The sequence below is a fragment of the Vipera berus genome (genome assembly GCF_964194415.1).
Source record: "Vipera berus genome assembly, chromosome: 1".
In the NCBI taxonomy this organism is placed as follows: domain Eukaryota; kingdom Metazoa; phylum Chordata; class Lepidosauria; order Squamata; family Viperidae; genus Vipera; species Vipera berus.
Genome location: NC_138202.1, coordinates 189,373,992 through 189,386,165, shown reverse-complemented (window position 1 = coordinate 189,386,165; position 12,174 = coordinate 189,373,992). Strand labels below are relative to the sequence as shown.

General features: G+C 40.0%; 1 protein-coding gene across 1 annotated transcript in view; it reads left to right on the top strand.

Moving 5' to 3' along the window:
* Window positions 1-12,174, top strand: part of COL6A3 (collagen type VI alpha 3 chain) — a 129,412-nt gene that overhangs the window by 22,265 nt on the left and 94,973 nt on the right. The window contains 1 exon segment of the mRNA XM_081338786.1: window positions 10,778-10,916. Within this exon segment, the coding sequence (XP_081194912.1) occupies window positions 10,826-10,916 (91 nt within the window). The 5' untranslated portion in view covers window positions 10,778-10,825.

Sequence of the window (12,174 nt, the reverse complement as noted above, 5' to 3'; positions counted from 1 at the left end):
ACCAGCAGCCAGTGGAGCTGAGGACTGACCCCGACCTCCGTTCATTCCGCCGGGACCTGAAGACCTGGCTCTTCGAGCTCTCTGGCCCAGGCTGAGAATTTTAATTTTAATTTTAATTTTAATTTTAATTGGGGTTTTTATTCTTTCAGGGACTGTTATAATCTTTTTAATTGTTTTAATTTTTGTATTTCTTGTTTTAATTCCCTGTAAACCGCCCTGAGTCCTTCGGGAAAGGGCGGTATACAAATCCAATAAAATAAATAAATAAATAAATAAACATTAGCAAAGCATTCAACAAAATAGACCACAACTTACTTCTTGATAAGTTAGAAAAAAGTGGGATGATAGCATCACCACCAAATGGATTTGTAGCTGGCTAACAAACCATACTCAATACGTAGTCCTTAATGGTACTACAGCTACATGGAGGGTAGTAAGCAGTGGAGTAACACAAGGTTCCATCTTAGGCTCAGTACTCTTCAATATCTACATAAACGACTTAGATGAGGGAATAGAAGTGGAACTCATCAAATTTGCGGATGACACTAAGCTGGCAGGAATAGCCAACACCCTAGATGATAGGCTCAAGATTGAGATGGATCTTGACAAACCTGAACACTGGGCCCTATCTAACAAAATAAAATTCAATTTAGAGAAAAGTAGTCTTACACTTAGGCAAAAATTGATTGTTCACTAAGACTCCAAGATCCCTCTCACAGTTACTGCTATTAAGCCAATACATACATACATACATACATACATACATACATACATACATACGTGTTAGTGTGTGTGTGTGTGTGTGTGTGTGTGTGTGTGTGTGTGTGTGTGTGTATTGGGTGAAACCTGGCTTAACAGCAGTAACTGTGAGAAGGATCTTGGAGACTTAGTGAACAATCAATTAAATATGAGCCAAATATGGCAGTGGCAGCCAAAAAAGCCAATGCAATTCTTAGTTGCATTAACAAAGGGATTCAATCAATATCATGTGAGGTACTAATACTACTCTATAAAGCCTTAGTAAGACCACACCTAGAATACTGCATCCAGTTTTGGTCTCCACACTATAAAAAAAGATGTTGAGACTAGAAAAAGTGCAGAGAAGAGCAACAAAGATGATTAGGGGACTGGAAACCAAAATATATGAAGAATGGTCACAGGAACTGGGTGTGGTCAGGAGAGACATGATAGCAGTGTTCCAATATTTGAGGGGCTGTCACAGAGAGGAGGTGGTCAACCTATTTTCCAAAGCACCTGAAGGCCAGACAAGGAACAATGGGTGGAAACTGATCAAGGAGAGATTCAACTTAGAAATAAGAAGAAATTTTCTGACAGTGAGAACAACCAACCAATGGAACAGATTGCCTTCAGAAGTTGTGGTAGGTTCATCACTGGAAGCTTTCAAGAAGAGACTGGACAGCCACTTGTCAGAAATTGTATAGGGTTTCCTGCTTAACCAGGGGGTTGGACTAGAAGACCTCCAAGGTCCCTTCCAACTCTGTTATTCTGTTAAAGTTACTTTATTGTAAGCTACATTAACAGGATCTTGAAAGTCTGAAAGTACAGACTTCCTGCTTTTTTTAACTGCTTGATCCCTTAGGATGGGTGTATCAAAGGTGCTTTTTCAAGAGGCATCTGGACTTTCTTGTTTTTCTTTGAAGACATTTTGCTTCTCATCTAAGAAGCTTCTTCAGCTCTCAGCAGAGCAAAGACGCTTCTTGGATTAGAAGTGAAACATCTTCAAAGAAAAACAAGAAAGTCCAGATGCCTCTTGAAAAAGCACCTTTGGGACAACCATGACCTGGATGACTGAGAATCTCCATAGACGTTAGGATGGGTCTTTCCTAGGTTTCTTTCTCTGACCATTAAGCCACTCCTGCCAGTCTAGTTTGACTGTTTCCTAGACAGCATCTCTTCCCCAAGGTCATTCATACATTCCATTACAAGTATCCAATTATCCAGCTTGTGTAAAGAGCATGAATTTGTCATAAATTGTTGATAGATTAAAAGTATGATTAACCTGCTGTTCAGTTAAAATGATTATCTTGCTTTAAAAGTCAGTTCCTGTCTATGAGCTTGCAGTCTAAAAGTCATGACACAAAATGGATAGAGGAAAAGAGAAAGAGGAGAGAAGGTAGGGAACAGTATGTAGCACCAGTTCCTAAAGTGAAATAGTCATTCTGTAATTGCTAGTCAATATATTTCAGGAAAAGAAGACATTTGAAGTTGGCCTTTCAGCAGCAGAAGATGGACTTTCTCTCTGATTTCAATTTCATCTCCTCTAGTTTTAATGCAAGACTATCTGGTGACCCAAAAGACCATATTTGTCCTGGAAGAAAATAAATAAATAGAAGATAATTTACTATAATTAGTATCAGTATCCGTATTAGTATTAGAAGAGATAACAGATTCCTGGCATGGGGAATATAAAGGGAAGATAAAGTAGAGGAAGAGAAAAAAGTAACTGGGAAATGAGGAAGGAGAGAGTAAAATCAGCTCTTGGGCCTCTTTGGCTGGGTCTCCTTTACTATAAAAATTCATGGAGGGATTCGCTTCTGCTTGAATTCAGTTCAACACAGACTATTCCTCTCACTATTTCCAGAGAGTTCTGTAAAAACGTAGGCAGCTGGCTTGAACAGCAATTCCATGTAAGCCTTTTGCTGGATTCAACCCCCACCAGGGCCCCCTAACAGTCTCAGAGTGTTCTTTCCCTATGAAATGCCATTTTCATCACTTTGCACATCTGAGCTTATTGGCACTGCAGCAGTACATGTATTTGTGTAATATATTTTTCAGCTACATTCTTGGAACTTGATATTAGAACATCTGAACTCCCTCCACTCAGAACGCTGTTCTTTGGAGGGAATGGCTTTCCATGAGTTACATGTGCATTCTCTGTCAATGCTGCTAACATCGGATGTTCTTGCTTTGACAACAGATGGAAATGTAGCCATTTTTCTATTTCACTTTTAGAGTTAGTTGATGCTGGGAGGGGGGATGTGGATGAGAGTCCAGTTAGTCATAACAATAATAACTCAGCCATGGGAATCCAAGGTAATTGCGCCCAGAGTTGATAAAGATTTAGCGGGCTGGAGAGCTGGGAGGAAAGCCCTCACTTCAAGCTAATTGGGGAATGTGATTTATGACTGTTAATTGGAGGAGGGAATTGTGCTTTGCTACTTTGTGCCCAGGGGGAGGGGATTTCAGTTTTTGGCTTTAACTATATAGTGCCGATAATTTGTTTCTCGAATAAAAGATTCTTTAAGGTAAACAATGCCTCAAAGTTCTTTTGAAGAGTTTCATCTGTCAGAACCATGACATTAAGCCCCAAACTACAACTTTTACCTAGCTATCTTGTGGTCCCAAGCCCCAGTCACTAACCCTAGAATTGAGGGATAGACTGACAAAGATTTGGGGAAATAAAGGGTGCCTGAAACCAGCACCCTGGCAGTGGCTGCTATCCCAGAGGGGAGAGTGCAAGCCAGCATGTCAGTGGAAAAGGAAATTTTTCAGACCTCTAAGTTGGGGGCAAAGCCCAAGCCACAAGGACACATCCACAGTGGGTCGGCCAGCAACCAATGATGGCACCACCTCTTAGAGCAACCTTTGATGGGGACCTGGAGAAGCTGATCTTTTTCCTCAACCAGGTGCACTCTCACTTGAACCGCTGTGCCTATTTCTATCTGAACCCAGCCGCTTTGGTCAATGTCGTTTCGTCCACCTTGGAAGGGGAAGCATCCAAGTGGCTGAACAATTTATATAATGAGCAAGCACCTGAGTTGGAGGACCCCCAGATCTTCTTCCTAGGACTGAGAGGAAGGTTCAAGGACCCATCCATTGCCCTCAAAGTGGAGGAACAAATCCACAAAATAAAACAAGCCGGCAGACCTGCACTGGAATATGTACGAGAGTTTCACAAGATAGCCGGCCGAATAGAGAGGTGGCCCAAGCAATCCCTAGTCCATCACTTCAAGGAGGGACTAGACAACCACCTCTCCCAGGCCTGTATATATCAATATATATCAAGCAGTCCCTGATTAACTGCAAGAATGGTACCAGGCAGCAGTAAGACTAGACGTTCAGCTCGCCCACTATAAGAAGTCACCCCCACAAGAAGCTGAGTAGAGGCCAAATCAACTCAAACGACAGCCAACCCCCTGAAAGCCTCCAACTGCTGCAGCTACTGAAAATCCCAGACCACCTGCAGGCCCACCGATCAAGTGTTTCAGATGTGGACAACAAGGGCATCGAGCAGCAAGTTGCCCAGTCCCTTACCCTCAACAGCAGAGTAGACTGGGACCAGCAGTGAGAAAGAAACCAGCCCAGCAGCCAATGAGAGAGAAATCCAACTGGATCACCCATGAAACTATTGCCCAAGTCACGTCCCCCACACAGGAGAATGCTGGGACTCAGGCTGAACCTGCCACCGCTCTATCCTCTTATTACAGCGACAGTTAACATATTACAATGTTAGCAAACCTTCCACCCTTTAACTCCCTTATAACAAAACTAAAGTAATTATAATAACACTTCTATAATTGTTAAGAATTATTCATATGCTATTTGAAACTTTTTAGTCCCATATTTGTTCTGAATATAATCAATCCATCTTTTCCATTCCAAAATATATTTTTCTTGTGACTGTGGTGAGCATGGAAAATAAATACCCCTCCCCCTTCTGAAGGACTTACTAACCCACCTGGCAAAGGGGAGTGTCTTCACTAAGTTGGACCTGAGAGAGGCATATTACCGGGTGATGATAAAAGAGGGAGATGAGTGGAAAACTGCTTTTAACTGTCCCATGGGGAACTATCAATTTAAAGTCATGCCATTTGGGCTACAGGGGGATCCAGCTGTCTTCATGCAACTGATTAATCAGGTCCTACATGACCATTTATACGAAGGGGTTCTGGTGTATCTTGATGACATCCTGATATACAGCACGAATATGACTAGTGAGACATAAAACTAGTGAGACAAGAGCTAAAGAAACTGTTGAATGCTAAACTTTATGTCAAACTAAGTGTGAGTTTCATCAGATCCAACTAGATTATCTTGGCTACAGAATTTCCAGCGAGGGCATTGAAATGGACCTGACCAAAGTGAAAGCCATAATTGAGTGGCAGCCCCCAAAAACTCGCAAACAGCTCCAGCGCTTCCTAGGATTCACCAACTTCTACCATCAATTCATCCTCTCCTTTGCTGAAATTCCCCTACCCCTAATGGAATTACTAAAAACAGGCAAAGAGGGAGGAAAGCCACATCTGGGCCAACCACTAACATGGACTATGAGCTGTCAGAATGCTTTTGAGAACTTAAAAAGACTATTTACTGTTGAACCGGTCTTAAAGCATCCCTGCCCAGGGAATCCCTTTGTAATTCAAGCCAATGCCAGCAACATGGCCATTGTAGCTCTGCTACTGCAAAAGAACCAGAGTGGGACCCTACAACCCTGTGCCTACACCTTGAAAAAATTCACTGAGAGCAAGAGGAGGTGGGCTGTGTGGGAAAAGGAAGCCTTTGTGTTCCGCTGGGCTCTATTAAACTGGAGACACTATCTAGAGGGGAGCAAGGTGCCTTTCAAGGTTTGGACTGATCACAAAAACCTAGAAGCAATGAAAACTCCCTGCAAATTGTCTCCAAAACAAGTATGATGGGTGCAGTACTTTAACCATTTTAATTTCAACCTAAAGTACATACTGGGAGGAAAAAACTTCTCAGCTAATGCTTTATCCAGACTGCCCCAGTACAAGAGCCAGCGTGAAGAGGTTAATAAGGCAATTATCTTCAATCCACAAACTGCTTCTCAACTCAAGCTACACAGAGTCCTAAGCCCCAATGACCCTGGGGCAAAGAAAATAAAGCAAGAGCTACTCACCGACCAATGGTTCAAGGACAATCAAACCTCCCTAACATGCCTGGATGGTTTGGTTTACAAGGCAGGAAAGCTATACTTGCAAGAGACCCTCCACCTTAATGCTCTCCAAAACGGCCATTACATAAAACAGGATGGGCACTTTGGATATTTGAAAACCCTACACCTCATCCACTGGCAATTCTGGTGGCCGGAATTGAAACGGGACATGGAAAACTATGTCCAGAGTTGTGCTGTATGCGTCACCATGAAAAGAATTCCAGGGAAACCTCCTGGATTGTTGCAACTGGTGGCGGACCCTTCCCAACCATGGGAAGAAATTGCTATGGATTTTATAGTAGATCTACCTGAAAGTAGGGGAAATATGGTCATCTGGACTGTGATATATCTGTTTTCAAAGCAGGCTTACTTTATTGCTCACTCCCATCTGCCCAACGACTAGCCAAGATGTTCCTGAAACACATCTACAGACTGCATGGTGCACCAAAACAAATAAACTCTGATAGTGGGATGCAGTTTACAGCTATGTTTTGGAGGAGTTTTCTCAAACTAATTGGCTTATCTCAAGGACTATCTTTGGCCTTTCACTCGTCTACCAAACGGGTGCCTGAATCTGCAAACTCAATGGTGGAATAATATCTACGATTCTATGTGGATGATCAACAAACAAACTGGACTGACCTCCTCCCTTTTGCAGAGGTGGCTTATAATAACTCTGTTCTCAGCAGCACTGGCTTCATGCCTTTTAAAGTGGCCACAGGAAAGGAACTCAGCCCAATACACGAATATCCCCAAGGACTCTCTGCTTACCAAAATCTTGATCAATGGGTGAGGGGGTGGGAGGAGGTCTGGAAAACCATGAAAATTGCTTTGAAAAAGGCTTCAGAGACATACAAAAAACAGGCAGATAGGAAAAGGGCTCCTCAAAGGACATTTCAAGTTGGGGAAAAGGTTTATCAGTCAACTAAATATTTAGGGCTTAGGTTACCTAGTAAGAAGTTAGAATCAAAGTACTTAGCACCCTTCCCCATTGTAAAGATCATTAACCCAGTCATGGTAAAATTAAAACTTCCCAGGCTCATAGGGAAAGTTCACCACATTTTCCATTGAAGCCTGTTGGAATCTTTTCAGGATTCCATCTTAAGATCTCCCCCTAAGAAGGCACCTGGACCTCTCATAGTGGCAGGACAGACTCACTGTGAAGTAAAGCGTATTCTTGATTCAAGAATTTTTAAAGAGAAATTGCAGTATTTAGTGCATTGGAAGGGATATCCATTGTCTGAGGCCACCTGGGTGAAATCTAGTGATGTAAAAGCTGACAGACTCATTAATAGATTCTATAAGAAACACTGTAACAAACCAAGAGGCAACCCCTAACCTGTGCTTTTGTTTGCATTACAGGATTTGTCCTTTTTGTAAGGGTGGGGGCGGATGTCAATGCTGCTAACATCGGATGTTCTTCTTTTGACAACGGATAGAAATGTAACCATTTTTTCTATTTCGCTTTTAGAGTTGGTTGATGCTGGGAGGGGGGATGTGGATGAGAGTCCAGTTAGTCATAACAATAATAACTCAGCCATGGGAATCCAAGGTTATTGCGCCCAGAGTTGATAAAGATTTGGCAGGCTGGAGAGCTGGGAAGAAAGCCAGCTCTCTCTTCAAGCTAATTGAGGAATGTGATTTATGACTGTTAATTGGAGGAGGGAATTGTGCTTTGCTACTTTGTGCCCAGGGGAGGGAATTTCAGTTTTTGGCTTTAACTATGTAGTGCTGATACTTTGTTTCTCAAATAAAAGATTTTTTAAGGTAAACAATGCCTCGAAGTTCTTTTGAAGAATTTCATCTGTCGGAACCATGACATTCTCCTTCAAAGGAGAAAATGGCTGTCCTTGCCATATTTGTATAGTTAAAGAAACAATGTGTTTGCTTGGATTACAGATCTTTTCAGATATTTATGGTAAGTACAGGAAGAGCTGCGTATGAAACAGTTGACAGGCTTGCCTCAAATAGAGTGGTTTAATCGGAAAAGCTTCCCATTGTGCTGGAAAAGACAGCCTTACTTTAGTCTTGTAGAAGGAGGGTTCTTCAAACTTTCAGTTTAGCCTCTAACCCTATTTCTCAGTATTCACATGAATCCCAAGTTTCTTGTTCAGTTACCATCATAATCCTCATCCATCCATAGATGAAAATAGTTTTCTGACAGCAAAATTCTATATGCCCTTAACAGAGAAAAAGGCATTTTTGCTGCAGTCTTTCTTGCATTGTGGCCTTTCACATTCATTTTACTTATACAAGAAATGCCACTCTTCCTGATTTATCCCCAAGCCTACATATAGCCATCAGATGCTGATAAGACATGGTTAATTGAAAGATTATAAGGCAAAGATTATAAGGCAAGAAGGTCTGCTATTGAGTAGAGCAGCTGGTTTTAAAAAATAGAAAAGAAAAAAAAACTCCAGAATTTCAGTGATCCACCAGTAGACTAATGTCATAACAGACCATTCCCAAGTATTGCTCTCCCTACTACTACACAACTGCTCATAGAACTGTTGTATGAGTTAGATAGTAACTGGTCCTAAGTATTATATCACATTGAATCACTGCTTTCACTTCACTGGTAGTCTAGGAAAATCCTTTTTGTTCTTGTGCAAGGAATAAGTTAGATATTTATACCCAGAGCTTGGACATAAACACTGAATTGTGTGGGGTCTTCTGTGTGGAACTTAAAAGTACATAGGTAGTAAACAGGGTACACTTTAATTCCCATTCAAGATTACATAACTTTTATATAATGTTTATATATATTTTTATATAATTTTATGTAATTATAAACAAGATTATAAACTGAATCTAGAGGTCAATCCCATTTACATTTAAATCTTACTTCAACATCAGCCACAAGAGGCACCAAAAGACTAACATCTAAAAATTGAATTTTTTAGAATTTTTTAAAATTTTAAAAAAATCTTTTAATTTTTTTTGAATTTTTAAAAAAGTTTTGAAATTTTAATTCTTAAATCAACTTTTAGATTTTTAAAAAACTTTTAGCAACTGCAAGAAGAAAAACATGGTCTTGAAAAAATCATGGGAAAAAATACTTATACTGTTGTGATTTGCAAAATATTTTCCATGTATGTATTCATGCCCATAGAAGATCCAAATTACACATGTAGTAAATGTAAACTAAATGAATTACTCGAAGAAAAAGTAAAGGGTCTAGAGGCAAGTCTAGCCACTCCGAGACTCAACTAACAAAAACTCCAACTGAAGGAAGAAGACTGTATCAAAACTGAACACAGTAAGGAACAAAAAACTACCAGAAACAAATGAACCTTTAAATCACGGGTGTCAAACTCAGCATGTCACATGACGTGTCACGACGTATCACAACTGTCAAAATCCAGTTATATTTCATTTCTATCTATCTTCTGATTTAAAACCAATTCTTACTATCTCCTGGATTTCATCATACTACTAAGGGGGAGGGGGTATGCATGTGGGTTTCACTACTTTCACTTCCTCTATTCACTACAAAGTAACCTTTTGTTGATTCAGTTCGGGTCTGCTAACCATAACAATGTGGCCATCTGACTTTCATCCTATGCCCCTCTGAAACTCAGAGTACGCAGAGTACACTTAAACCTTCCTATTTATTGAATCATGGTCAGTCTCATGGTCAGGATTTAGCAGCTCCTTTTATTTCTGATCCCATCAAAAGAACTTTCAAATATTTTCTAAGAGAAATCATCAATGAAATTTTAGCCCTGATTATGATCATGGTACTTTGTATCAATTAACTTAGCAGATGATACTCAGTTTCTGGAACTGTGTCATGAACTGGAGCTCTTTATTGCTAACTGCTGTGTCTTTGACAGTTTATTTTTCTTACAAATGGGGGGGGCAGGATTTCATTAATAAGCTCAGAATTTGAAACAAAAGAAACTGAATTGAAACTATGAAACACTTTCAGTTAATTGTAAAGAGACATTTCCATTCACAAGTAGTCATCGTGTACCAACCATAATTGAGACAAGCAACTCCATTGCTAAGGTCACAGTTGTAAAATGAAATGTCATGTGACCATACCAACTTATGACACCAGTTCTAGTTGCAGTCATTAAGTAAATCACCCACAGTTGTTAAGCATGACATTATACAACCTTGACTTGTGACTTCCAGCTGGCTTCCCCATTGACTTTGTGATGGTCATAAATGGTGACCACATGACTGTGGGATGCTGTGACTGTTGTAAATGAGCACCAGTTGCCAAATGCTCAATTCACAATTATGTGATTGCAGGGATACTGCAATGACTGCAGGTTTGAGGATTGGTCATAAATTTCCTTTTCTGGCACTATCTTTACTTTGGTCATTGAAGTAGTGGTCAGTAAGCAAGGACTTCCTGTATGTGTGTTTTGGGGAGAGGAAGCCCATGAAGTACTAGATACTGGATGCAGGTGGCCAAATGCTACCTTAATTCTTAACAGAAAATTTCGAACTGAATATCCTAAGCCAACAGTTGAATTGGGTGGCATTGAGTCTACAACATTGGGAACCTATTCAAAGGTGTGTCTTACTTAGCCAAATCCAAGGGGAGAATTATTTTGGGAGAGGTGAAGGAAAGAATAGGAGAGGCCACTTGGCCCAAATTTGGTTATTGGTTTCATTGGAAGATACTTGGATGTCAGTATAATACTGTAGTAAATAGTTTCCCAGCTAGCATTAATGGGTACCAGAAAAGGTGAGAAAAAAGTTTTCTTATGAACATCAATGAGATATTTTATAGTGAAGATATTGCATTATTTTGCTATATATAGACAAAAACAAAGTCAGTATTATTATGATATATTATTGGTTTCTGTATATCAAATTTCAACTGACAACATTTCCATTTCTTTTCAGATCTAAAAGTGGTGCTTTGAAAAGCTAACCAACTCATAACCAAACATAATGAAGAAGTATCACCATTTGATTTTTGCAACAATCTGTTGTCTTTTACTCTCAGGCAATCATGAGGCTGATGCACAGCAGAAAGAAACTAGTAAGTGTCTTTTATTTTTAAATGATTCAGTATTTAAAAATGGAAAATTATCCCAGGTTTTTCTTGGAAATTTTGAAGAGAAAAATATATTGCTGTTGTATATTGCTGTAGTACCGATTGCCAATGTCTATCTTTGAATTTTTGCCATGTGTACATAGGCATATATACTGTATGTAGCATATCTCTTGCATGCATGCCTTGATGAACAAGCAGTTGCCTCCGCTGTACCTACCCTGTTCATTCTTATACAATGGTGGGTATGCTGGAATAGATCAATGTTATTTGGGGCATAGGTACAGCATAGGAAAAATGGGGATATTTTTGTGAAAGTGAGCCAACTCTCATATGTTACATTTCTAAAGAGATAAATGTTCTTTTCCCAATGATACAGGTGATTGATTTTGTGCTTGATTCTTTTCTGCAGTAAAGAATTAAGTAATATTACAAAATATTTGGGAAATATTGCACATTGGAACAATTTTCAATTAATTTTAATTTGACTTTTCTTCTGTCTGATGAACAAAGACAGCATCATGTTCTTATAATATTGGTACTATATGAAGGAATTTAATATGAACCAGAGTAAGAAAATGCAAAACTAATACTGTAACAACTTATTTCAAAACAACCTTTTAAAAATAAATCTGAAAATTCCCACAAAAACCTGTTCCTCCTAGCTGCCCCTCAACTCTTTCCATTAGCAACTCTTCCCCCCACTCCCCCAGACCTCCACTCTTCCCTTTTAGTATCTGCCATGCAGTATGGGGCAGAGAAAGAAATATGCACTTTCATTTCTTCCTTCTTTCTTTCACTGACTTTCTGGATAGCAATTAAAATACAGATTCCAGGGAACAGATAGAGGGATTTTTCTCCAGAAAGGAATTGGACTGCTGAGTATCATGGTGGAAATCAGTTACTGAATATGCTAAAGCAGCTTAGTTCTCATAAAATGCTAAGCCATTTTTACAACCCACATTGGTTAGTTTCATGCACTAAACCAAAACTAATGGCTTTAAAGACAGGGTCCCCAAACCTGGGCTGTGGCCCGCTACTGGGGTGTGGCCTGTTTGGAACTAGGCTGCACAAGTGGTGAGCTGGTGCACACATGCATGTGAGCAGCTCAACTTGCGCAAGCAGCATGCCAATGTGTATATGTGTGTGCACATGCATCGGCCAGTTTCCTTTTCCCCCCCACCAGGCCAGCAAGCTGTAAAGGTGGGGGACTGCTGCTTTACAGGATATGTGATCTAGGGGAGAG